The sequence below is a fragment of the Ambystoma mexicanum genome, chromosome 1q (genome assembly GCF_040938575.1).
Source record: "Ambystoma mexicanum isolate Mex_15411 chromosome 1q, UKY_AmexF1_1, whole genome shotgun sequence".
Classification (NCBI taxonomy): domain Eukaryota; kingdom Metazoa; phylum Chordata; class Amphibia; order Caudata; family Ambystomatidae; genus Ambystoma; species Ambystoma mexicanum.
In genome coordinates this window covers 178,358,836-178,386,624 of record NC_090922.1, presented here as the reverse complement: position 1 = coordinate 178,386,624, position 27,789 = coordinate 178,358,836, and the positions used below count along the sequence as shown (strand labels likewise).

General features: G+C 46.3%; 1 protein-coding gene across 1 annotated transcript in view; it reads right to left on the bottom strand.

Annotated features, from left to right (window-relative positions):
• The window catches only part of LENG8 (leukocyte receptor cluster member 8), a 381,640-nt gene that overhangs the window by 12,739 nt on the left and 341,112 nt on the right, over positions 1 to 27,789 (bottom strand). Inside the window, exons 13-14 of the mRNA XM_069636827.1 lie at positions 11,471 to 11,600; positions 11,168 to 11,375 (exon numbers count right to left, since the gene is read on the bottom strand). Coding sequence (XP_069492928.1) covers positions 11,168 to 11,375; positions 11,471 to 11,600 — 338 coding nt within the window. The remainder of the gene's footprint in view (positions 1 to 11,167; positions 11,376 to 11,470; positions 11,601 to 27,789) is intronic.

The window sequence follows — 27,789 nt, the reverse complement described above, 5'->3', positions numbered from 1 at the left end:
TGCAGCATGTATCTGAATAAGTGAAAGGAGTACTAAATACGAAGATAATATATAATATAGAACATATTACAGAGAGAAGTGTTATTTTCATACATGTGAACTTGCATTATGTTAATTTATCTCCTTTGTTTTTTGTTAAACTGCTTTGTGTATCAATTGGATTGCTTTTTATTGTGAAAATATTTAAAATGCAAGTTGTAAATTGCAAGAATGTTTGATTTAATTTATTGTACTCTTCATACGAAGCCACTTACTGTGTTCACTGTTCCTAATGACGCCAGCAATGGGTCTGTTCTTGTTGGGAAGATCATTAGGAACATGTTTTCCAATGAGAGAAAAACAATCTTTTGCATACCGATTTTTGTTTAAAGGATTAATGCAATTAAGATTTGACTTTGACAGGGCACATTTCTGAATGTATCTAACAATCTTTGTTTTGTCAGATAATTTAGAGAAAAGGTGAATCGTCCATCTTGGATAAACATTGTAATGCAGTTAACGATAACGTGTCCAAAAAAAATTACATTTTTTTTTAAAATAGTGCCGATAATGTCAAGCTCCCAACAAGAACATCATATGTCCACTGAAAGGTGTCATTTGTAAGAGGAACCGCATGGCAGCATCAAGACCTACCCCCAAGGGCATGAACACTACCTGACCAGACCTGCCCATCCATCTGGCCACCGGCCTGGAAGCCCTTTTTAGCAGCCCGAGTTTATAATCTCCCTCCAGGCCACAGTGGTTGGTTTTCCTGAGCTCATGACACTTGTATCTCAATGATGGCTACAGGTGAAGTACTTCACTGAGCCTGTCCTGCAACCTTGAAGAACATCACAAGACCACATCTTAGTGGCTAGCAAAGGTAGTTCTTCTGACGTGCTACTAGAGTAGGGCCTTGGATAGATATCCATGTTAGACACCAATTCTAAAATGCAGATGACAAAAAGAATCAATGATGTAAAAGGCCTTCCGTTCAGTAGTATACACTGTGGAAATGACTAGTATCCCAAGTAGTTGAACCGAAATTCTGAAATGAAGGAAAAGCCATTAAGCAATGACAATTATTGGGCTCAGTTCCAGAACTGGACAATCGTTGAATATTTTTTCTGACAAAGGGAACTGGACTTCAATTTAGCAAATCCCCTATGGTCTTCAAAAATACTTAGTATCCTACTATTTCACAAACCCATCAAACCTTTTCTTGAGCATGGTAATGTCCATTAGGCTAATTAGACTAAATTATTTTGAATCAAATTAAAAAAACAAACTCTACAGGCTAGTATTCAAGCAGAAATATCCATGAACTTTCAGAACTAACAGTTTCATGTAAAATTACTTACCTGTAAACATATTTTAATGTGTTTAACTCAATTCATAACCTTTAGAATGTTACTCATGGGATGCGCAAGACTCATCCTTTAGAATTGCCCTCATGGGATGCGCAAGATAATGAAACACCTTTTATACAACACAAAATAAAACCTATTTTGGTACCAAATATTTAGAAAAACAGGCAGATCTATTAGGAGGGGGGCGGGAGGGGTGGATGGGGCCACAGTACTTTGTGGCCGAATGTCAGCCAGCAGCAGTAATGTTTTATTTGGGGGTCAGGGAAAATTCTGAGCTGGGTGGTTATGCATACATGTGTATCCAAGGCAGCACTAGGATTACAAGCAAGTACATTTTCAGGACATGGGATTTTCGTACTGTTCACGCTTTTAGAATAGAATGTCATGCAGTACACCCTAGGAATCGGAAGAGGGCTATAAGCAGAATTTAGAAATTAGTTAGCAAGGTTAGGTTATAAAACTTCCTGCATTCCTCTTCAATTTCTGGTTCAGTCACATGGTCAGTTGGAATCAGGATTGAGTTTCCATGTTTCATGGGTAGAACAGAGTTCAGAGTGAAATGACCGGCTCAGTAACAAGAGTTCATGTGTAAGGCGTTTCCTGATGTACAATGAAGTGTCAGGTCGAGGGTCCTCGCCCTAGAATATGGACGATGTCAAATCAGTGTCATTTCTCAGAGGAGCACGGCCTTGATTACAAAGGCACTGAACATCCACCAAAAAAGAAATTGCTTTACTCTTCAGCTAAGATATGAGAAAAAACAATATGGTCACGGCTAGACCAATCACTAAGCAACCAATGTTTTTGTGGAGGCCAGATGTCAACTGCTCCTTCAAAAGGAAGCATGCATACTGAATTGTTGTTTAAAATTAATGAAGGCCTTACCAAAATAAAGAAAATAGGTAACTGCACGTTAACGCCACCTACTGTGTTGCTAAATGGTAGCAGAGCCGGAGAACAAAATGGTAAATTTGTGCAGTATATTTGCTTTTGAACTGCGTGGCCTCTGCATCACTGTTCACGGAGGCTGCAGTTTCCATTACTGGAGGAACTGGTTCAGATTCCCAGCTTCAGTTCCATCTCTCTTGGGACCCACTCCCATTGTCCAAGTTACTTTTGCACCCTTGGCTAGGAACTGATACTTGCACACCCAGCATGTTCATGGCTGCAATGTGGCCAAGAGTGCTCCTGTTCCCTCAACAGGGGAATTCAGCGGAGCTTGCTGCTAGGCTTGATCGCACTGAACAATGCACTCATTGGGCACAAACTAAACACGATTGCGACTTGTGCCGACTGTCACTAGTTTGACAACTGAGTTTTACTATAACTGCAGAGCTTTAATACAGACTAATGTAGAAAGCAGAGTTTTCTTCATTTCACAAAATACCATCAACCCCCGTTTTGAGGGCTAAAGAATGAACCTTGAACACATCGCCTTTCATTTCAGCTGAAGTCCACATAAAAGAGTATTTGTAACACATGGTTTACATTTCCTGGCAGTTGATAATTGTATGTTACCCTGTACCCTTTAAACACCCTGGGTCCTTCCTCTAGAGTATAGCCATGACCGCTCTGCTAAATTTACCATTTTGGGAAGTCAAGCAATACAGCAAGAAACCCTGAAAAAGGGCGTAGCTTTATGTTCCTGAACCCTAAAATTGGTGTCTAGGAAATTCTTCCAACAGGGAGAAATATATGACTTGCAGGTGTATTGTACAACCAGCTTCCCAGATTAACGGTAGACTAGCGTTCTAAACCTCTTTAGACACCCACCCACCCCCAATGAGCTCCAATTTAGGATTACTCCATATGCAGCCTCTAGATGATTTGGACTACAACTCCCACAACCCCTTAGCAATGGCTATAATGGCCAAGCTTAAAAGGAATAGATATCCGAAACATCTGGAGGACCACAGAAGGAGTAACCATGCTTCAAATGAAGATTTTGTAGTTGCCAGTAGCCTCTGTTCAAACCCCAATGTTCAGGACAATAATTTCCCACCTTTATACAGTGTAATTCTATGTGTACAAACATAAGAGTATTCCGTGAGAGAATTAACCATGCATTGTTTGTGGCACTTCCTCTGTTAATATATATTTTTTCCGTGCTTTGCAGCAGAGGGGTGGGGAGAGGTCGCTTGACAAACTCCAGCATATGGCCCTGCTGGAGCAGGGCTTGCACCCACATGTTGGTGATCTTGTGCCACTCGTGAATGAACTGTCGGGGTGCAAAGGTGAGGTGGCTGGCCAAAGGCGGGTCAGGTTTGTTTTGCCATTTGGCCCCTGGTGTGTGAAGAGCCAAGTCTGAGCTGGTTGCCCCTGTGAGATGGAGACTTATTCCTATAGGCGCCAGGCGTTGTATAGGAAGGGGACTTACAAGATGAAGGGGATTGGTAGGAAGGTCGATACTCCCATCAAGTTCGTGCAAAACAAGACTTTCCAGAGCAAAAGAACTGTTGCCTTTGTGCCCAGAGAGCATGAAGTGTCTGTATCAGTCATCATGGCTATTAGTGTCTTGCCCACCTTTTTTCCAAAGAGATCACTGCATTTGAACGGCACGTCAACCACCTTTGCCTGAACCTCAGGCCTGAAGTTGGCTGCCTTCAGCCAACCTTGTCGGCGCAGCACGACATTTCCTAATTGATGGAACCCAGTGTCCGCAACGTCCCTAAAAACAGATACTGCATTATCAGATTCACCTCTCCCTCCCGAAGACTGAAAGCCTCCCGCTTTTTGTCATCTGGGAGGAACTCTAGTATGGAGCTCATTTTGAACCGGAGCTCCCGGTCATATCCAGAGAGCAACACCATGGCATTGGCCGCTGTTATTACTCCCTTTCTGAAAGTGTCAAGCCGCTTTTCCTCTTTGTCTGGTGGGACTGAGCAGGATGAAGATGGATTTGCTTGCGAGCAGCGGCAGACACCACAGAATCCTGTGCTGGCTGCCATATGAGGCATGTATGGGCCGAGTCCAGCGCGTTATATATTTTATGAAATCTTTCCTTCTTTGGAGGCGCATAAGAAGGGTTGGTCAATGCCAAGAGACCATCTTCCCGGAGGACGTCCAGCAGGGGTATTGCCTCTACTGAAATATGTTGCTGTTCCTGTCCTTGGTACAGTAAACAGTCATTTTCCGGTTCATCTTCATTGCCCTAGACATTAAGGTATGAAAAGAGCCAATTTCGTCAGGGTGGGAATATCCAAGTGCCACCTCAACTGGTATACCATCCGCAGGTATGAGATCATTAAATTACTGTGTTCCTGTGTCAGTTGTAAGGGTGGAGGCCTGGTTCGGGGGCACTCGTCATCCTCTGAATCTGTCAGTGAGGTGAGCTGGTACAGAAGGGTGGCATTCCCTTGGAGGATGAGGGGCCAGTAGGACACTGCCACTAGGATCTGACAAGTTGGGTAGCCTGTAGTGTAGTTCCGACACCAGTGATCCGAGTGTCCAAAATATCCGGAGGCAACGTCTCGATACTGTGCCAGGGGTGCAGGCGGTGTTAACTCGGATATTGGTTGAACTGGGGTTGCCTTTGGTGCAGGAAGTGAGCAGGGTGCCTCCTGCAGTGTTGGAGAGGGTCATCTGCCGCGTCTGAAAAAATTGCTGTTGGGCTGTAAGCCTGGGCTGAAGGATGTCTTGCGGCAGGGCCTTCGACAGCACAGACCTTTTCTGGGGTGAACCCAAGAGTCAATGGAAGAGGACAAGCTAGTTGCGGTAGTGCAGCCAAAGATTATGGCTGAGGCGTTTATGGGGTTGTAATGGCAACTTAAATAGAACTCATCGACTGGGTCGACTACGGTGGCGCAGCGACGGCATTGCCATCGACAAATGTTTTGAGATCGACGGAGTAGAAGTCTTTGCTGCAGTTGATGCAACTGTGGTATTTGCTTTCGTCGTTTACAGTGTTGCGGTCAAAAACTTCTTATGCATTGAGGATGCAGACAAGTGTTTCTGGGAGGACATTGATGGAGAAGATGTCCATCTGAGAAGAGGACCTCAACAGGGACACAGCATGCACTTTTTTCTTGCTTTGAAATGCCTCAAGCGACCTGGACCTCATACTAGAGGCGCAGAACTGGGTCGTTCTGCTCTGCCTGAGTGAGGTGTGACTACAGATGAATACCGAGTCAGAGCACCCAACCTCCCCACCCCGCCGTCGTCAGAGAGCCACAGTACCAACCTTCAATGGGGTTTGAGGGTCTTGTTTGAGAATGTTTGGGAGATCTCTTATGATGTGCGTGGGTTGCAAGAATTAGAGGCAATTGTGGATGTTCGCCACAAAGGCGTTTAGGACCACAGCGGGCGCCTGCCTTGAAGACTCCTGTTTAGCTTCAGCCATGATGTAGGCCTCAGATGTCAAAGACCAGTTGTGGATGAGAATCAGGCTCAGAACAGACAGCTGCGACTACCGAAAGAGTGCCTCAAGTCCGTTGATGGAAAGTTTTATATACAAAATGCTCAAATTACAGATTGTCATGAGGGCTCCCAACCCGAAAATCTGAAGATGGCCACCATGGGTGAAGCAGAGGGAGCAGCTCCTATTGGATGGCGGCAGTATGACCCAAAAATGACGAATAGAGAACTATAGTTACTGAAGTTTTCAGTTTAAAAATTAACTGCTCGATGTTACCGAGGATTCCCAGCTTGATGGGGAATTTTGACTACATGTGAATCTATGAAAGATTCAATGTTGAAGAAACGATGACATCGACAGTGGAGCAAATGTTGGGGGGGGACAGGAGTGGGGGGGACAGGAGTGGGGAGGTGGGAGGGCGGATGGTGGCTCTTAGCCACCATTGTTCAAAAAAATGTGGTTGAATGGTAGATATAACTGAATTCGGTCACCACCATTAGTTTGAAGCCGAAGATACCAAACATGAAGAGCTGGGGTTGCGGGGGTTTCCCCGCTCCCCCATGTTTGGTATTTTTGGCTACGGTGGTTGCGGGGGTCCCCTGCTTCCTCAGCATTGGTGGCAGGGGACTCAAAAAAAAGAAAAAGGGACCCTGCAGCATCAGATCCAACCCGCGTTAGATGGATGGATCTGAAGCTGCAGGGTACAGGAGAGGCGGCGGATGGAGAAAAGGTAAGTAGGGGAGGTTTATGGGTGTACTGGCGGTTTGGGGGGACATGGGTTTGGCTTTTGTATCAAGGTAAAAACATATTTGCAGCGAAAATGACTACGGTCAATTCCGCTGTGATTTTGTACCTCAGTCAAACAACCTAAATTACTGAGGGATAACACCAGACTACTAGACCACAAGAGTCCATTGCCAACGCTCTGTTATAACTTTTGTAATAAGACTGGTAGTGTATATTTAAAATTCAATTGGGCCCCCACACATCTTCAGCCAGCCTGCCATGCACCCAGTGACAAAACATAACATTCACAAACTTAATTCCAGTAGAACATACAAACAATGCATTATTCATCAGACACAAAAGTCACACATATGCTTGCATACACTCTCACTCACACACAAATGCACCCAGCACTTCCATTGACATACACTGGGTGCACACATTTATATGTACATATACAATAACACATGGAAACCGTGGTGCAACGTCCATTGAGCAGACCAGACTATCACCCCCTGAAATTCTGGGCTATGTTGACTTGACCTAGCTGAACTATAAAACCATGGCCGAAAGGAACAGATTCAATGGAATGTCAGCAAGTCCCTTGATTTTTCCTTTCATTCAAAGGCAGAAGCCTGCAGTGCAGTCGGTGACCAAGTACACTTAGTATCAATTTCTAAATACCATACATCTCCAAACTTGGGTTCTGCACAGCACCTTATATGTGCACGTGCTGATAGATTTTTTCTACAAGATTCTGACAGATTAAAATTAAGGTATGTTTTCCTGTATTCAAATGGCTCCATGTAACATTCTTTCGACTGGATGTTCTTCATCCTATGATACATGTTGTCCAGCTTCAGCTGCTTCTGTTTTTTTTTTTTTCAGCAGAGGGCACTGTGTGTTGATGGCATCGACTCAATGTCCCTCGAAGGCTGCCGAGGATGAGGTCACGCGCAGTGCCCGCTGGCTTCAGTTCTGGTTTTCCCCTTGAACATCAGAAATACCTGCCAAAGACGGGAGTGACCGTACTCCGCCTTGATGAACTGAAGCTGTAATAGCACTTCTTTCCAGGGGTAACGGTTGAGAGTTTTGACCTCTGGATGGATTCCCTCTCCGCCTCTCCCCCCGTCCGCCCAACTTCCGCAACCAGGCAAAAACCTGCGCATAACAGTGCTGGTAGCCATGGCTCTGCTGATGTGATCTTCAGAATCCAAACCTGACTGAAGAGACTCGCACATGGCCTCTTTGCCATCTCCAACTATGGCTAGGAAACAGTCTCTTGCATCCCCTTCGGGAATGTGCTCTGCAGCCATGGGAATGCAGTCCCATAGAGTGAACAAACTGTGCGAGAGCACAAGTGGAGTTGGAAGATTTTAGTGCCATGCTCCCTGCAGAGAATACCTTCCTTGCCCATCCATCTACGCGTTGTGGTTCCTATCAGGAGGGATGGTAGGGTATGTGTTAGGAAGAATTCTCATAAATGTGCTAATTCCTCTCTACTTTAGAGTCTCCCAGCTCTTTCGCTGACCTTTGGGACTTCGTACTTTTAATTCTGTTTGTTTTCTGTGTTTTTTTCTTTGGTTATGGAGTTTTAGACAACTCCATGGGCATCATCTTTTCATTTGTGTCACACAGCACCCTCAGAGCAGTGACATAGGGGAAGCCTTTTGGGCTCTCCCAAGGTTTAAATACCTTCTCTGGTATAAACTACTGTTTCCCAGAGAAAGCAAAGTTAAATTGGCTTTACTAGTCTTTTTAAATTCCTAGACCCAGCACACACTATCTTCCAATAGAGTGCTGGAGGGTTTACCTAGTATCCCCTAGGTCTAGAAACTCACATAGCCGTCAAATGCTACCCTTTCCTATCAAAGTGGCTGGTGGCAGTGGTTTTACAACAAACGACCATGATTTTTCCCGACCGCAAACACCGGTAGCTAAAGATTGCAGGAGCCATGTTTTACAAGATGGCGCCTTAAGCCCCTTGTTCAAACGGGTCCCGGTCTTTTTCCGCCATTTCTTTTTGGAAAGGTCCTTCTAGAGTTTGTCTCTGCTTGCCAAACTAGGTTTAGTCCTTTTGTTTCTACGCCTTTGGCAGGCTTCAGGACTGAAGACCCCCTCTGGCGCCCGAGTGTCTGGGGTGGGCAAAAAGTGGGGGAGGTGACTGAAAATCCCTGTGCTTAGTCTCCTAGGAGACCCAAACGCACTCTGGTGTGATTGGCTGGCTGACTGTCCGGCAAGGACAGCCACCCTGCTGGGTGAGTGTCAGCTAGTCTGTAATGAATGGGGGAAAACTTTCAAGGCGAGTCTCTTGGCTTGGAAGGCAGAGTCGACCACTGGAAGGAAAGAACCGAGGACGAGCTGGAAGAGGACGGCAGCTGCAACTCCTGGACCGTTGCCTGGTGAAGCCCTGCTGCAGGTCCGAATCACCAAGTTTATCTTGACGGAGAAGCCCTTCAAGGATGACTTCTCCCTTTGAGTTGGTGGGACCAATCAACTCTTAAGCCACCTGGACACCATTCTCGAAGCTGGTTGCATTTTCCTCCTAGTGCTGCAGGAAACCGAATAGCCAGGGAGAAGGACAACAGTTTGGGTGCTTGAAGACAGCTACCGGAATTGAAGATTTGCCAGTTAGCCAGCTTTGTGACCAGTCCCCGGGCAGTGCAGGAGTCCCCCAACATTCTCCCTCTTGTCCCCACGACTGGGGCTCAGGAACAGCGAGATCTGCTGGAACTGCCAGGAACAGAAGTCATCATCTGCATCTTTTTCTTCAATACAAGGTACTGTGAAAACCTGACAGAGAACTTAACTCTCACTGTGAAAGAGCGTACAACTTTGGCAACTTGCAGGCCTAGTCAGCTTGTGAGCCGACATACAAACCCTTCTTTGAAGTACTTCTGAGAACCGTGGCAAAGACTTTTCCATTTAAACTACCAGAACCGTTTTTCTTATACAAGACTCTAGCCCATTGATTTTGGCCTACCTATTGCATTGAATCAACTCCTCTGGTGAACTGAAACTATTTGCACTGTTTAAGAGTAACTATTAGTTTTACTAACTTATGCCTTTTTGCTCCTACTTCAAATGCTCTGAATGCCTTTTTGCTCCTACTTCAAATGCTCTGAATGCCATTTTGCTCCTACTTCAAAGTAGTTTAAATGTCTTAGCACCTGATAGTGTAAAGTACTGTAGTATATTTGTGTGATATTGATTGCCTCCTTTTAGTGAATGTTTTCTGACTGTGTAATAAATTAATAAGTGCTTTACCAAGAAACCTTGAGTATAAGTTTCTATCTGAATACTTGTAATTATAGACCTCTGTGTAACACCCTTACAAGCTCACATTCCCTCTTGAGATAAGCCTGGCTGCTCAGCTCACTACCAAAAACAAGAGCAAAGGTTGGTTTTGCTTACACCTGTAGTCCTAGTTGTGTGTAGTGGTCCCAGAGGGTACTGCATACAAACTTTGCCTAACAGAATGCTGCTTGTTTTGATGTTGCAGTAGCTGCTTGTACCCCCAGACTCTGTGGATGGGGTGTTTTGACAGGTAGTCTGGATCACTACTGGAAGGGAGGTTCTTCTTATTTAAGTTTTTATTAACTGCTGGATTGGTCTCCGTTGTCTCCCAATTGGCAGGTGTCGAAGGCGAAGGTGTCGATGGCGTTGACGACCTCGACTTGTGTTTATGGCTCGAGTGATCTTTCTATGTTAAATCTGGTCGAGGCCTCGAAGGCTCACTATGCAGATCAGGCCTTTGTCCTGGGCTCGAGGGCGCACAAGACTTAGGCTGAGACCTTTCCTTACAGGCTTCTTTCGAAGGTGTGGCAGGAGCATGGCTTGGGGTTTGCTTTTCGCAAATTTTAATCATTTCAGCTCTGAAGGCTTCCGACTCGGCCAGAGTGGATTTCTTGGTTGGACAAGCAACTATTTCCGGGGAAGCGTCAGATGACGAGGTCGACCTACGGTGCCTTCTCTTCGAGAACGAAGAAGAGTGGTGTGAGCCACTCATCGACCTGGACCGCTTGGCCTTCTTCCTCAGAGGAGTCTCGCCTCTCGACTAGTCAGTCGAAAGCATCACAGACCAGGTAGGGGATTTAGGGATTTTGCCTACCTTCACCTTCCCCTTCCGTTCTCTCAAGGCCTTTCCAGTCAAAGACTGGCACTTCGAGCAGTCAGGTGTCATGGTCGCCTCATGGCACCACAAACAAGATTCAGGGCGGATCAGACAGGGACATTTCAATGTTGAAGTTTAACAAAGACGTCAGACAAAGTGAAGTGTGCAGTATTTCTTCAAAGCAATCGCTGTCACAGAAAAATAACTTAAGCCAATGGGTGCTGCGCATGCTATATATGCCTTCGATGACATCCTCGACTGAGGCCTTCAAGGAACAGAGTCGACGCACAGCACCCTCTGCTGAAAAGAAAAATCCAAAGCAGCTGAAGCTGTACAACAGGTGTCAAAAGATGAGGAATACGTGGGAGGACAATCCATTTGAATGGAAAAATCCCGACTAGTTTACATGGGCATTGAATTCTAATACACTTCTCATGACTTAGCCATAAGCCGATAGTGAAGAAATTGTATTCTAGATACATTATACAGGTAAACTGGGTCACAAGCGAGTGGGGTCCAATATGGCCATCTAGAAGAGGTTAGCCTCCAGCTACCCTTTCGTATAGAGAAGTACTGTGAAAGGAAGGCTCAAATTGATAAATGTGTAGCTCTGCCTTCACATACGTTTTAATCATGGCCTTGAGGGCAATCTTCCTCTCCCTATCGACAAATTTGTCGATAAGGTAAGCAGACATACGAGGCGCTGTGCGGTAAAGACGGAAAAACCGGTGGTAGTTGCAGAGGGCCCAGGCATTACGCAGGGCCAGAGAGTGTGCTACGCAGGGCTCCGCCTTCAGAGACTTTGTGAGGTAAGCCAATTCTGTTGTGATATCTGTGGGAGACAAAACCAAAAAGATTATGTTTTACTACCAATATGCCAAACCTCCTCCACATACACCAACCAAGCCTGTGATGTACTCTCCTTACCTCCAGAATTTTTGGTGAAGATATAGTAAAGGATGCGGTAGGCAGTGAACTCTCCGACATTGCCAGCAAGGTTCTCTGCATACAAAGACTTCAACTGGGCTTGGCATTGATTGAATTCTTCATGGTCTCCCTTCAGGTAAACAGGCAGAGTTATAAGCAAATAATTGACAAAGTGTAATGAAGTCATGGTATGTTGCTTACAGGTCAAATTAACAATTACATTAATTACATTAACGACTTGTCCACAGAGGCAATATCTAGAGCTGCCAAGAGTCTGAACCTATTAGAGTTAACGGCCAGCACCAGAATACCAAAATGACTCACCCCGGTTTGTGTTAACACTGTTTCCAAAGGACAAGCGGTCAGTGAACTAATCTTACACTAGCAGAAAATACACATTTAACATTGGTTCTCCAGTGTTGCCCTGTTTTACAGATGACATGATTTGTAGACTTTGTTGCTGCAATGCTGGGAATCGATCACCTGTGACCAGAGATGTTCATTTCAAAAGCACATCTGCTCCGCGGGCCTTTTTCGCTCATCCAATCAGTGGATATACAAACTAACAACAACCAACTGGGACAGAAGATTTGCTTGGATTCTTTCAGACAAGAGGTTGCACTTCCCTAGATTCAACTTGGGTGTAGGCTAAAGATCAATAAAAATGGCAACAGCTTCCCGGCGCCTAGGTGAGCTTGGTGGTGTGCACAGACCCTCCCAGGACCTGCATTTTTATAATTTGTGTTGACTGTTGAGACCACTTGGCCGTGCCTGCTGCCCAGTTTGCTCTGCTTGCCTCCGTTTCCTCTCCCGCCTCCCACCTCCCCTGATAGGCTAAAGATGAGCGAACCAGGGTTGGGGTGCCCATATGGGGCCACCAATATCATTGTGACAGGCTCCTGGTGCATCTTGTGCACTGAATCGGGGAGGGGTGGGAGATGCATTAGGACTTCAGCCTGACATGTGCCCCCCCCTTTTCTGCCTACCAGGTCACTATCTCTCCTATCCTCTCCAACTGTTTCACGATAATCTATCCTTCTCCCATCACTAAACCTGGCCAGACGAAACACCCCGAGCTCCAACTCAGGCCTTCCTATTGCAGACACCTATGTCAAGGCTTCCGCCAGAGAGACTGCCACTGACATCCTCTTTGTAAACTCACCTGACCTATAGACTCGCTATATGGTCTGTCTTCTCTCACCGATCACCTCTTCTCCCATTAATGGTGGCACTCGCTGTGAGGTCCTCCTTGACCTCTTCTCCATTTCCAGAGTCATCATCAATGTCTATTTCAACTGAACCATCATGGTTCAGGGTCCTCAACCCTACCTTGTTCTCTTTGATAGGCTCCTCCCTCGCCTCTCTAATCTAACCTCCCCCCTCCAGCCAGGCTCACTTGACCACTGTGCCTTTCTCCTCCTCTACACAGGCCCCACTACACCTTCCGCTGCCTCTGTTCCGATGCCTTGGCCTTGTCCTTCTGTCCCGGCACCCTTGTCGGCCTGGACTCCTCCTCCATTATATCTCTCTGGCCCTCTTGCCACCCTCGGGGGGGGACTACTGTCCCATGCAGCCCCCAGCAGAAGACCTTTAAGGATGGCCAGCTACTCCACATTGCCACCCTTAACACTCGCTCAGCTGTTAAACATGCAACTGATATCTGCAACCTCCTCGAACTTTTAGATCTTGATGTGCTCGCCATCACTGAAACATGGCTCAAGAACAGCTCTGTCACAAGCTTTGACACTCTCCTCCCTTAAGGCTACAAAATCCTTTCTGCGCCTAAGCTGAAGAAGGCGGGTGGTGGAGTAGCCCTGATCTTTCCTGAATGGATACCTGTGTCTATTATCCCTATTCAGACCTACTCCTCCTTCGAGTGCTTAGTCTGCAGGCTCTACCTCTCTCCTAAATTGTCTCTCCCCATGGCCACCTTCTATCAGCCTCCTGGACAGCTGGCTCTCTTCCTCTCAGAATGGGCAGACCTAGCCTCTTCTCTCCTCCCCAACTCCTCTTGTTGGGTGACCTCAACATCCACGACGACTCTCCAGATTTGTCTGGCCCTTTACACAAACCTATGCAACTCCTCTGGTTCCACGCATACCGCAGGTCACACGTTGGATGCTCTCATCTCCACTGACATCCCACTCTCTATCCCTCTCACTACCTCTCTTGGATGGACCACTCTCCAACTCACCTGCAGCTCTCCTCTCCACTGGCAGCAACTCACTCGGCACAGCCAATCTGCTTCAAGATGACCAGACACATGAAAAAAGTGACAGTGGCTGCCTTTGCTGTCACCTACTCCAACACTCTTGATATTCTTGCCCCGGTCATGAGGGTTCGACTAAAGCCTGCCAAAAAGTGCAACTCTTGGTACGACTCTGACCTGGCTGCCCTTAAATGCAAGTGCAGGGCAGCTAAGCGGAAATGGAATTAGTTTGGTGGACCATCTGACAAACTGGCCTGCAGCCTCCTGCAAAGGCAATATCGCCTCTACATCCGCTCCAAGAAAAGAGTCTTTATTCAAGCCTGCAAGGTGACCCCCGCCCCCAACCCCCCCAAACCATAAAGGACAACATTGACTCCCTTACACCAGCCTTGGTCGACCTTTGCAACCTCTCCTTCTCTACAGGAGTTTTCCCAACATCTCTCAAACACTCCCTTGTGCACCCTCTTCTAAAGAAACCCTCTGCTGACCCTTCCATTCTGTCAAACTAGCGCCCGATAACTTCTTTCCTGGACACATTTCGGGAGAAGCTGGCTATCTCTCAGCTAAACCTCCACACGGAATCAATCTGTTGTTTCCACAACTTCAGTCTGGCTTTAGAGCATCAAGAGGCACGGAAACTGAACACCCGTCAAGACCTGCTCTCAAAACTTGACACCAACACCCCCTCTGTCCTCATTCTCCTTAATCTCTCCTCTGCCTTTGACACGGTTAACCACAACATCCTGATCACACGGCTTCATGACACCTTGGGAATCACAGGCCAGACTCTGGCTTGGTTAACCTTTTTTCTCTCCGACTACCAACCCCAGGTCGAACTTGGTGCCTTTCTCTCCACTATCACCCTTGCAACCTGAAGCATTCCCCAGGGTTCCAACCTTTCTCCCTTGTTCTTCACGTCTACATGGCTGCCCTGGCACGTATGATTGCCACTTTCACCACCAATTTCCAGTGTTATGCAGACACACAACTATCTTTCAGGCTACCCCCAGCCGCCCCCTCACTCATATCCGACTGTCCGCTATTCAGTCATGGTGTGCTGCAAACAACCTTTGTCTCAATGCCAGTAAAACAGATTGTTTACATTGGTACACCTGCTCCCGCTTTTCCCCCCTCACTCTGGCCGGCCTCCCTTGGCCCTGTGCCTACCCCCACCTGTGAGGCCAAAAACCTTGGGGACAGACTCCACTCTCTCCTCCTCTCACATTTCTGACATTTCAAAAAAGTCCAACTATCAACTGCAACAGCCTCTTCCTCAAACTCACTGCTTCCGCCCTGCGCCCTCTGCAACTTATCCAGAACAGAACCGCAAGACCTATCCTTGGCCTCAAGCCCACGGACCACATCTCTCCAGTGCTGAAATCACTTCATTGGCTCCCTGTGGCTGCAAGGATCAAATTTAAGACGCTCTATTGTCCACAAGGCTTTAAAGGGCCTGGGACCTACTTACCTTCAACGCTGCCTTCCTAAATACTGTCCCTCTCCAGCCCTCCGCTCATCTACCTCCAACCTTCTGTGAGTGAGCCGGTTCTCCAGAGATTTGGAGGGAGAACCCTTTCCTCAGCAGGTGCCTCCCTATGGAACAGCCTCCCTGCCACCCTCCGCTTTGAGCCTGAAATTCTCAAGTTTTGGAAACTCCTCAAGACCTTCCTCTTCATTCTCTTTCACCCTATCCTGCTAACCTAGCTCTCTGCTCTTCCTTCTCTGTCAGGTTTCAATTCACTGTCAGTCTTCATTTAATTAAGTTTCCTGTGATTAATAATTTGTTTTCTATGATAATTTATGGCCAATTCTCCCTGCGTATTCCTTAACTATCATTTTATCTGAAGGAGTGTGTCCCAATCCAGCATGGTGGGAAGGAAGAGGGGAATCAATCAGGGATCTGATTGGTAGTCAAGATGTGATTTTGTGATTGGACGTTTACGAGACTTGGGAGCAGTTTCAAAGTTCTAAACTGCCTTTCATTGTGTTACCTGAAACAGGGAGGTCCCGTTTCCTTTGGTCTGTGTTTGGATAAAATCTATGAAACTAGAAGACTGTCAATTTGAACTTGTAATCACTTTTTAAGAAGTATTCATCGTTGGACAGGACAAGCAGACTCATTGGTGGGAGCGCAGCGATTTAAAGCTCATTTGAAGATTGTGAACTTTTACTTCTAATCAAATTTCTGTGAAAAAAGGCTTTTCTGACTTTAAATAGCAGAATATATTATTAGTTTAGGTATTTAGTTCAGGCTCTTTCTTGATTCTGCTCAACAGAGACTGTTCACAGGAAACGAGCAAGTAGCTTCCATCACATGCATTTATAATATTTTTTCCATTCTCTGTTTAATTATTAGGAACGTTTCTTGCGATCCGTTCGCTGTTCATATGTAAATGTTTCAATATTTTTTCATGCGCCTATGCTTTTGACTGAAGAAATATACCTGATGTGTTTAAATGTATACGCGTTAGACGGAAAGCTCCGTATTCCGTCTTGCGCATTAGAATATTGTTTGATGCGCATGCGCGTGTAACGGTTATGAAGGGATTAGTATTCCCGTCATCGCACATGAGTTAAGACAACTTGTAAATGGTTGTCCATATGACGGAGAGGTTTCTAGCAGTATTAATGGCAGTGTTCGAGTGAAATTGTAATTTAACTATATTCATACAAGCGCATTTAGGATTAGGGTTTATGAAAAATACATTTGGCACATGCGCGTTAAGAGGTTGTATTCAAAGACACTATTTGCTTGCGCATGCGTGTAGGAAGAGTTGTGAGTTTAAAGGACGTTTTTTGTTTGCGCATGCGCGTAGGAAGTTTCTAAAAGTTTAAAGGACACTATTGTTTCGCACACACATGCTTGGGATTTAATATTTGGATCTCAACGCGCGTTTTTAATGAGAAAGTGTTGCCTTGATGGGATTCTTAAAAACTGATTTGTTTTTAAAAAGAAAGTTTCCAATCTATTTTATGTCAGGTTTGAAGCTTGAATCCAGAAGTGTGTTGAAATTCATCTGAACTCATAAGGCGGCTTTATAACTACAACCCAGTTTTGGATATAAGATGTATACGAGTGTTTTCTTTGAACTATGGCATACAAGAATCTAAAGAACTGAACTTAATGGAACAATTGATGCAATTCCATTTCATAAAAGAAAACAATCTCATGAACTTTGCATAAGAGTCAATGATAACAAGACTTTGCAATAATTCCATCAGAAGTTTTCTTATGTATTCTTCTTAATCAAAAGAAGTAGTTGCTCAACTAGACTCTCAGATCTTCAGGGAGGCTTAACAGATATTTCTTTGATTCCAAGGGGTAAATAAGGAGAAAGGTTATAGTAATGAGGTTTTAATGTAATCTGTTTATTTCTTTCACAGGTTCTCGACTACAGAGGAGTTACCTGCGTCTTTGACATTTTCTCCACTTCCCCCTTTCCCTCTGAATTGAGGAGTTTTCTGCTGTTTAATCCAGTAGTTGACTCAACGGCTTAGGGGGATTGTGGGGGCTCAGCAGCTTCCGCAGACACAGGTACAGGACCTGACATCTCCCTCCTTCCACACAGCTTATTGACTGGCCGCCTGGTGTACCTCAGTCTCACAGGTCCCAGACACCCCTTCCAGTCCCTCTGCACTTGCTGCAAGGCCCTGCACCACGCTGCACTTGTAATAAACCCTGAGAGCTTCTCTCCGCGCATTTCAACTATCTCTACTGATGCACTTGGTCCCCTGCCCTCCCGCACTTGCACAAGCCGTTTACAGCCCTGCCTGAAGATAGTTAGTCTGTTCGCACTTGTCTTCACTCTCCCTTGTCTTCACTTAATGTGCACTTGGAAAAACCACAGAATCGCTGACATTTGCTGTATCTAAACTGTTAAATGTTTCAGATTCACTTAATCTGCCTGTGCAGACCGTTATCGTCTCAGAAATTCAAGGGCTCTGAGCGACTGTCCTCCCCCCGCCCCCCAAACCCCCATGTTCCTTCCCTCCTTGAGCGCTTTAAAACACTTGCCTTTGTATAGGCGCTATATAAAGGGATATATTACTCCCAGTAATCTTATTTATGATGCTTGTATCTGCTTAGATTCACATGCTGTGCATAGGCCGACATCTAGTAGTATTACAGTTTCCAAAACTCGAAAAGGGACGTCAACAGGGCGTGCCAGTAATACTATCCCTAGTGTGACGTCCACTGTACCCATGATCCCACACGCGTCTAGGTCCCTCAGATTTTTTTCTGACATGTGGTGTAACGCTAGTACAGTTGTATCCAAGCAGATCCGTATTAGACAAGCTCATAGGCATCCATGCGCCTTCTCTCCGAGGGGAGGAAGGATGAGTTGTATGTGAATCTAAGCAGATACAAGCATCAGAAATACGATTACGGTGAGTAATGTATCCCTTCTGAGGCTTGTGGAATCTGCTTGGATCACATGCTGTGCATAGATTAGCGAGCAGTGGAAGGAGTTGGGATGTGAGAAGGTTCATGAGCGAATAAATGTCTCAGAACCGCTTGTCACACTTGTGTATCTGTCTTGGAATGAGTGTCAATGCAGTAGTGCTGACTCAAAGTATGTACAGAGCTCCATGTAGCTGCCTTGCAAATACTGTCCAAGGGTAAATTTGCAATGAAAGCCAGAGTGGCTCCTGTGTCTCTAGTGGAGTGAGCCCTGTGCGTAAAAGGCAGTGTTTTATCTGATAGGCAATAGCACAGTTGGATACATCCGACTATCCACCTAGCGATGGCATTCTTAGAAATGCGGTCACGTTCTCTGCCTGGTGCTATGGAGACAAACTGTCTTTCTTAGCGGTCTGGTCTTGTCTACGTAGTAGAGGACCGCTCTCCTCACATCTAGTGTGTGGAGTTTTACCTCTGCTGAGCTGTTGGGGTTCCTGTAAGAAAGCCGGTAGCTCAATCGACTGGTTTACTTGATATTTGGAGATTAATTTAGGGGAGAGCCTAGGGTGAGTACGTAAAACCAGCTTGTCTTTGTGTACAACAAAGAAAGGATCCTGCACTGACAATGCTTAAATTTCACGAACTCTTCTTATGGAGGTGATAGCCACTAAGAAGGCAGTTTTATAAGTCAGTTGTTTGAGACTAGACTTGTGAATATGCTAGAAAGGGGGTCCCATGAGCTTAGCGAGTACCACATTGAGGTCCCAACCTGGCGGCGGGTTAGAAATTTGAGGGAGGAGTCTCTTTACTACTTACATAAATGACCTGATGACCAGTACTTTCCACCATGAGACCTTAAAATGAGAGGTCGTGTAGCCTGACAAATCCACCAGGCGGACCTTTGGTGAGTTGAATACTAATGCCGCATCTAGCAAATGGAGCATATAAATTAGAATGTGGGATGGAGTACATTCTACGGGGTTGATCTGTTTAGACTGCCACCAAATTACAAATCTTCTCCATTTGTCAAAGTAACGATCCCTAGTGTTTGGTTTTCTTGATTCTTTCAAGATATCCATTTATCTCTGTGGTAGGTTGGGACGGCCGAACTCTACGACTTCAGGAGCCATACTGCCAAGTTCATTGAGTGCGGCTGCACGGTTAGTCCCTCGTGAAGGTGAGTAGGTTGTACTGGCACGGGAGTTTGATGGGAATCGCACATCGCCAGTTTGCGCAGATGTGGATACCATGGTTGTCTTGCCCACATAGGAGCAACTAGGATAAGCGTCATCGGTTCCTTGTGTATCTTGTTCACCACTTTCCTCATGAGAGATTTTAGGAGGAGGGGGACGGCGGGGGGGGGGGTGGGGGGTGGGGGGGGGAGAAGCATTGGCAAATTTCCCTGTCCAGTTCATCCATAGGGCGTTCCCTTTGGAGCCTGGTTGGGGGAACCTGGACACGAAGTCTGGGCATTGACTGTTTTCGCTTGTGGCGAATAGTCTATAGTGGGGAAACCCCATTGAGAGAAGGTGTTCTACGATTCCTTTGTGTAGACGTCACACGTGTTCCTCTGGTAGGGGGTCTCTGCTCAATGAGTCTGCTAGAGAGTTGAGTTCCCCTGGAACATGTTGTGACGACAGGAACATCTTCCGTTTGAGTGCCCATTTCCAAATTTGCTGCGCAAGTTTGGATAGATTTGGAGAACGTGTACCCCCGTTTGTTGATATAAAACATCACTGTAGTGCTGTCTGTTAGGATCTGCACAGAAAGGTTTGTTAAATGGAGTTCGAAAGCGTGAAGGACTTTTAATACTGCTATAAGTTCTAGCAGATTGATGTGGTTCTGAGCTACAGTGCGAGACCACAGATCCTGAGCTGTGTGGTAAAGATAGTGAGCCCCCCACCCAGCGAGGCGTCCGTCGTGACAACTGTCTGCACCTCTGGATCATAGACGGGTTTTTCTTCCGTTCGATTTTCCCTTGTCCACCACCATTGATTTTGTACAAGTGTTGGCGAAACGACCAATAGTGAAACGACCACTAAATCGTCCCACCGACTGCTTGCTTGAGACCACTGTTTCGCCAACCACTTTTGCATGGGACGCATGCGCAGGGAACCAGGTAAACGCAGGATGCCATTATGACTTTTAAACGCATAGCTTTGCGCACACTTATCTGGCAGCTGGCCTGATAATGTGGTATTTGCAGTAACATTTTGTACTCCCTCCTCCGATGGAAAGACCAACCCCTCTTCTGTGTTTAAGACAGCTCCTACGAACTGTTTGGTAGTGCTTGACACTAGGCTTGACTTTTTATCATTGATGGAGAAACCCAATTGAAAGAAGGTTGATTGTTCACTGCATGTTTTGTCTGCAAATTAGGGGGGGATTCCCTTGTAATGAGCCAGCCGTCCAGGTGAGGGTACACTGGGATTTCGTCCAAGCGCAGGCGCGCTGCCTCCACCGCCAGTACCTTTGTGAATACCCTTGGAGCGGAGGCTATTCCGAAGGGCAGCACCTTGAATTGGTAGTGCTGGTTCGCCATCTTGAAACGCAAGAATCTTCTGTGCGCTGGGAACATTGAAATATGTAAATAGGCATCTTTCATATCCAATGTTGCCATGTAATACTTTTTAGTAGACAGATTACCTCTAGCGTATTGTAGCGTAATCATGCGGAACTTTTGTTGCTTGACATACTTGCTTGCAGGGCACAAATCTAATACTGGGCACATTGTTAGATCTTTCTTTGGCACAAGGAAGCAAGTTGAATAAATACCCGTTTACCTGGTTGGCCGGACGACTGATGGCGTCCTTTAATAGAAGTGTGGCTATCTCTTCGAGGAGTATACGCTGATGTTCTACTGCCATGGTGGGTGATCGTGGGGATGTTGGAGAAGTTCTATACAGTATCCGCCTGCTATTGTGGATAGCACCCATCTGTGAGGTGATTCCCTCCCATGCGTGGGTGAAGCATGAAATGCGTCCTACTGGAGAAGCATGGGAGGGCACCTGAAGTGGAATGTCACTGCTTTGGAGGTGGTGTGCCATCTCGAGCAGGGCCTCTTCCCAGACCACGACCCCTGCGTTGTCCTCTAGGATATCTCTGGGAGGATTGGCCTGGATTATTTCCCCCGGAGGAACCTTGGCCCCGACTGTAGTTTGATCCTCGTTAAGTTTTGGCCTAGAAAATGGCAGAAATTGCCATTACCCCTCTGCCCAGAAGGTTTGTTGGCAAGTTGACCCAAAGAGAGTCATACTCGTCCTTTGCAGTCTTAAGGGTGTCTTCTACGGCTTCAGCGAAGAGCACATTTGGTTCAACAGGCATGTTTATTAAGGTGGCCTGCGTCTCTGGTCTGAACCCTGCATGCCTCTTACCAGTCCCCTGCGCGATGACTCTTCCGGCATTGTCCACTGCATCAAATTTTTTTTTAAGACAGGTAGAGACCGCCCTCCCCTCTGCAGCCACTTGTGCTAGCTGGGACTTTAGTGGCTCTGGGGCAGATAAAGTAAAGCCGACATTTCTTCCCACTTGTGGCAGTTGTAACTGGCCAAAAGTGTTGCATTGTTCGCTATTCTTGTTTGATAAGCCGCAGAGGAGGCGACTTTCCTACCCATGGCGTAGATCCTCTTGCTCTCCTTGTCTGGAAGAGCCTCGAAGGAAGCAAGGGATATGCCCGCTCTTTTTCTAGGTAGTCGCCACTAACAAGTCTGGCTTCAACTGCCCCCTAATATATAATGGGTCTGAAGGTGCAGGTCTGAATACACGAGGGTTTAACCTCCGTGTGAGGTTAGGTGCTTCTAAAGATGGTTGTATCCTGCACTGACAAGTAGCGGGATGTACTGTGCTACTGTCTTGTCCCCCATGATTTGTTCTGCAAAGTCTTCATCCTCCAGTACCTCCTGGGTTAATCTGAAAGTGCTTGGCCGCCTTGGCTAGCACCTCATTAAGGCGGGGTTGATTATCAATAGGAGAATCGACAACTGGAGTGTCTTGGTTAAGAGGGGAGTCTAGAGAGTACATATTGGCTTCTTGGTCAGCCTCTTGGTCCTCGTTATCCCCATAATAAGGGTCTGCTGTATCCTCATCAATAAACGGGTCAGTTGCCTCTACAAAGGAGAGATCTTCTTGGTCTGATTCAGGGTCAGAGATCTATGACTGTTCTCTGTAAAGGAACATATGAACGAGACCTCTTAGAAAGGGGTTGAGTAGGTAAGGCAGAGGCTTGAGAACCAGATGGCGCTAGGGGTTCCTGGATTTGAAGCTCTGAAGGTAATCAGGGTTCTTTTTGAAGAAATTGGCCATAAGGTCATTCTTTTTATTACTCTGTCAATGTCTTGTGAAGACCATTCCTTGTCATTTGGGATTACCACAGATTGAGGGGAAAAGTCTGAAGTCCTCATTTGTGGGATGTACCACCTTAGGCCTAGATTCTCTAGGCTCTCCTTCTGAGGGTGTTGCGGAGAATTCTCATAAATGTGCAAATTTCTCCCACCTTAGAGCCATCCAGCTCTTTTGCTAAACTTTGGGACTTTGATGAACTTTTTAATTCCGTTTGTTTTCTGTGTTTATTTCCGCTGGTTATGGAGTTTAAACAACACTATAGGCATAATCTTTTCATTTGTGTCACAGCACCCGCAGAGCAGTGGCACAGGGAAACTTTTTCAGGCTTTCCCAAAGTTTTAAATACCTTCTCTGGGATAAACTACTGTTTCCCAGAGTGAGTAAAGTGAACATTGACGCCTAGTTTTTTTTAAATTCCTAGACCCAGCACACCCAATCTTACAATTGAGTGCTGGAGGGGTTACCTAGTATCCCTTGGGTCTAGATACTCATCTAGCAGTCAAATGCTACCCTTTCCTCTGGAAATTGCTGCTGGCAGTGGTTTTACAACGAACTACCATGATTTTTCCCAACCGTGAACACCAGTAGCATTAAATTGCACGAGCCATGTTTTCAAGATGGCGTCTGAGCCTCCTTTGTTTAAACAGGTCACGTCGTATTTTTTTTACCTTTTCTTTGTGGAAAGGTCCTTCTAGAGTTTTGCTCAGCGCGGCCAAAAAGGTTTGGTTCCTTTGTTCATTCGCCTTCTGCGGTCTTCAGGAGTGAAGACCGCCTCTGGTACCCGAGTGTCTGGGGTGGCAGGAAGTGAGGGAGGTGCCAGAAACTCCCTGTGCTTAGTTTCCTAGGAGACCCAAATGCACTCTCTGGTGATTGGCTGGCTGACTGTCCGGCAAGAACAGCCACCCTGCTGGGTGAGTGACAGCTAGGCTGGAATGAATGGGAGAGAACTGAATAAAAGGCGAGTCTCTTAGCTTGGAAGGCAGAGTTGACCACTGAAACGAAAGAACCAAAGTCGAGCTTGAAGAGGACGGTTGCTGCAACTCCTGGACCGTTGGTTTGCCCGGTGAAGCCCTGCTGCAGGTCTGAAACACCAAGTTCACCTTGCCAGAGAAGCCCCTGCAAGGACAACTTCTGCCTTTGAGTTGGTGGGACCAATCAACTCAACAGTAAGCCACCTGGACACCTATCTCGGAGCTGGTTGCATTTTCCTCAGAGTGCTGCAGGAAACCTTATAACCAGGGAGAGGGACACCAGTTTGGAATTGAAGTTTGCCAGTTTATTTTTATTTATTACATTTATTATACGCCCAGACCCTGAGGTATCACGGCGTAGTTACAGGCAGAAGCAAATACAGTCTTGGTAATTAGACAACACTAGCAGTACAAGTTAAAATTTACAGTACTTCATATCTACTAAATATGTACGTTTATATACAGTGACGGTATGGGATGTGTGGGATGCAAGGTGTTTGGGCTCAACTTTAAAAAAACTGGTTGAATAACCATGTTTTAAGCAGTTTTTTAAATAGTGGGAAGGATTGTTCTCTCTTGTTGATGGGTAGAGCATTCCAGTGCCTGGGAGCGAGTACTTTGAAACTACTGCCTCCTGCTTTTTCTCTTTTGTATCGTGGGATTTCTAGGTTTTTGCGGTTATTGGATCCGAGAGGTCTGGTGTGAGGTTTCTTAGAGACAGTTGAGAAGGTATTTAGGAGCTTTGTTAGTGATGCATTTATGAGAGATGCTGAGGGCTTTGAAGAGTGTTCTATCTTTGATGGGAAGCCAGTGGTTTTGTCTCCCGATATTGGATGTATGATCAGAATTTTTTTGTCTAATGCAGCACGGAGGGCTTTGTTCTGCATGAGTTGGAGTTTGGATAGGTTGGTGTTGGACGTACCTAGGAAGAGGATGTTACAATAGTCAAGCTTTGATAGTATGAGTGCTCTTGCAAGTGTAATGCAGTTTTCTGGTTTCAGGAATTTGCGACAAAGATGAGTTTGGCTGTATAAGAGGTGGAGGAGGCAAGGGTGTTTACTTGCTTAGTCATAGTGAGCGTCGCGTCAAGGTAAACCCCTAAGGTCTTTACTTGTTTTAGAACTGGGATTGTGGTGCCATCAGTGGTGAATGACGAGTATATAGGCTGAAGGGAAGAGAGTTTGGAGGAGGATCCGAATAGAAGTAACTGTTTTGTCATCATTGAGAGACAGGCTGTTATTAGCCATCCAGTTTTGTATTAGTGAGTATATTTCATTAATGAGCAGGGAGTCTCATGGTTACCAGTTAGTGGGATAAGGATCTGGGCGTCTGCAGAATTGGTATAGATGACACCCATAGCGTCTAATGCTGCGAAGAGCAACTTGGTGTAGGTGTTGTAGAAGGTCGGGGAGAGGCAGGATCCTTGAGTTGCGAGCTTTTGACTGTTAAAGTGCCGAGTCCCCCGACGTCCTCCCCCTTGTCCCCAAGACTGAGGCCTAAGAACAGCGAGATAGGCAGGAACTGCCAGGAACAGAAGTCATCAGCTGCCTCTTTCTTCATTTGTAAGGTACTGCAAAATAAAGAGGACTTACCTCTTGCGGTAAAAGTGCTTGAAACTTTTGCAACTCACAGGCCTAATCAGCTTGCGACCCAACATATGATTCTTCGTGCTACAAACTACTCCTAAGAACTTGTGCAGAGGCTTTTCTGTCTACTTACCAGAACTGCTTTGTCCTATCCAAGACTTTAGCCCATTGACTTTGGCCTAGCCTATTGAATTGAACTCAAAATATCTACACCGTCTAAGAATAATTGTAACCTTTTGTGTTCTAATACCCTTTTCCTTTTACTCCTCTTGAAAAAGTATTCTGAATGCCAACAGTAAGATATTCATGTCCCCAGCACCCTTGTTACTAAAGTTAACTGTGATTGTAGGTTGTGTCCGAGTCATCCCAAAAGGGTCTGATCTGATTCAGACAGAGTGTACAGTATTGAAGTATATTTGTGTGTGATTATACAATTGCCTCTTTCGATTGAATGTTTTATAATTGAAAGGTTAATACATTAATAAGTATTTAACCAAGAAACCTTGAGTGTAAGTTTATTTGAACACCTGTGATTGTAGACCTCTGTGTAACATTACTGCTCACATTTCCCCTCTTGAGATAAGCTTGGCTGCTCAACACGCTACCAAAACGGTGTAGTACAGACTTATACCAAAGGTTGGTTTGCTTACACTTGTAGTCATAGTTGCTTGTAGGGTTCCCAGAGGGTACTGCATTCAAACTTTGCCCAACAGTGTCCTATATAAACTTTCAATGACATCCTCGAGACAGACGGCTTCAAAGGCGAGTCGACACCATCGACGCACAGAGCACTCGGCCAGAATTCTTTTCGAAGCAGCTAAAGCTGGATATTTAATATAAAAGATGCGGAATCCGTGGGAGGACCATCGATTCAAAACAAAAATTCTCCCCAACAGTACTTGCTGAAGAAGTTAGTGTGGTAAAATATCTCTGTGAAAGGAACAAGTTACTTACCTGTAACTGTTCTCCAGCATGGGTCTGGCATGGATTCACATGCTCATGAATATTCCCAGTCAGGCTGGGAATCCTCGGTAAAGAAAAAAAATCAGTTTCATTTCTGAATTGTCTTTCTCCTAACAATCAATCACTGGTCTATGGGTCATACTGCCCCCAGCCAATGACTGCCCTATAACTAATCCCCTCCTCTGGCAGCCATCTCCGGATTTGGTAGCATGTAAAGTGGCAGTAGGACCAAGAGAAGAGCAGCAGAGTGGTAGGTGGAAGGGTTCGGATGTGAATCCATGCCAGACCCATGCAGGAGAAAAGTTACAGGTAGGTAACTTGTTCCTTCTCCAGCATGGGGTTTGGCATGGATTCACATGCTCATGAATAAAGAATACATAGCAGTACACACATGCACAACCAGGGGAGGTGTCAAGAGTCAACATTACCTCCTCACCAGGCTCACCTTCAAGCGAACAGTTTGCGCGGCACTGCTTGGCTGACTCTTGACTCATGCCTGCAATCCAAGTCGACGCAGTAAAATCTCATGAAGGTGTGCGTCGACCTCCATGTAGCAGCCCTGCAGATGTCCAGCAGGGGCACACTAGACAGGAATGCTGTAGTTGCAGCGATCGCTCTATTCGAGTGGGCTCTAGGGCGGCCAGGCAACTTTCGGTTTGCCAACCGGTCACAATGGGTGACGCAGACGGAGAGCCACCGGAAATGGAAGCCTTGGAGAGGGCCTTCCCTTGGTTCACAGGGCCAAAGTTCACAAACAGCTGTGACCTCTTCCGAAAGCTCTTCGTGCGGTCCACATAGAACTTCAGTGCTCTAGCCATATCCAGCGAGTGCAAAGTCCTCTCAGCCGGCGACAGGAAGAAAACAGGTAACACCAAGGGTTCGTTGAGATGAAAGTCCGACGGCACCGTGGGCATAAATAAGGGATGCGTCCGTAGTACTATCCTCGTCTCGAGAAATGTTAAGTATGGAGGTTTACAAGAGATGGCCTGGATCACTCCCACTTGTCGTGCGGAGGTGATGGCCACAAGAAACGCCGTCTTCCACGATAAGAATTTCAGTGGCACCGAATGCATAGGCTCGAACGGTGGCCCATGAGCCTAGTCAGTACCACATTGTGCTTCCACGCCGGGGCCTTACCAGCGGAAACGAACGGAAAAGTCCTTTGATGAACCAGGCGGTGTGACCACAGCGACGACCGCCACAGAGTTCTGGTGTAGCGGGAGATAGCCGCCAGATGAACCTTGATGGAAGCCTGTGCCAGTCCTGCTTTGGCCAGCGACAGCAAATACGACAGCACCCGAGGAGCCGTAATCCGTAGAGGGTCTATCTTCTGTGCACGGCACCAGACTGTGAACCTCTTCCACTTATGTCCGTAGCATTTCAGTGTAGATGAAGCCCTGGACTTGGCAAGTACCTCCTTGCAGTCCGCCGGGATCTCGTATCCTCCAAACTCTTGTGCTGTAGGAGCCAGGCCTGCAAGTTCAGCGACCCAGGGTCGTGATGCAGTATTGCGCCTCCTTCTCTGGCAAGAAGATCTGCGACCACCGGAAGCTTGACTGGAGGGGACGCTGACAAGTCCAGAAGGTCTGGGTACCTTATCTGTCTCGGCCACACCAGTGCTACGAGGATCATCCTGCACCGGGACCGTCTAGGTTGATTGATGAGTCGCAGAACCAACAGGGGAAAATGCATAGAGAAACAGGCCGTCACAGGGGAATGAGAATGCATCCCCCCATGCTCTCCAGCTGGGGAAACCTGCTGGCGAACCTCTGGCACTTGGTGTTCGTCACCGTCGCAAACAGATCGATGTGGGGATTGCCCCATCGTCGGAACAGAAGATCCACTTG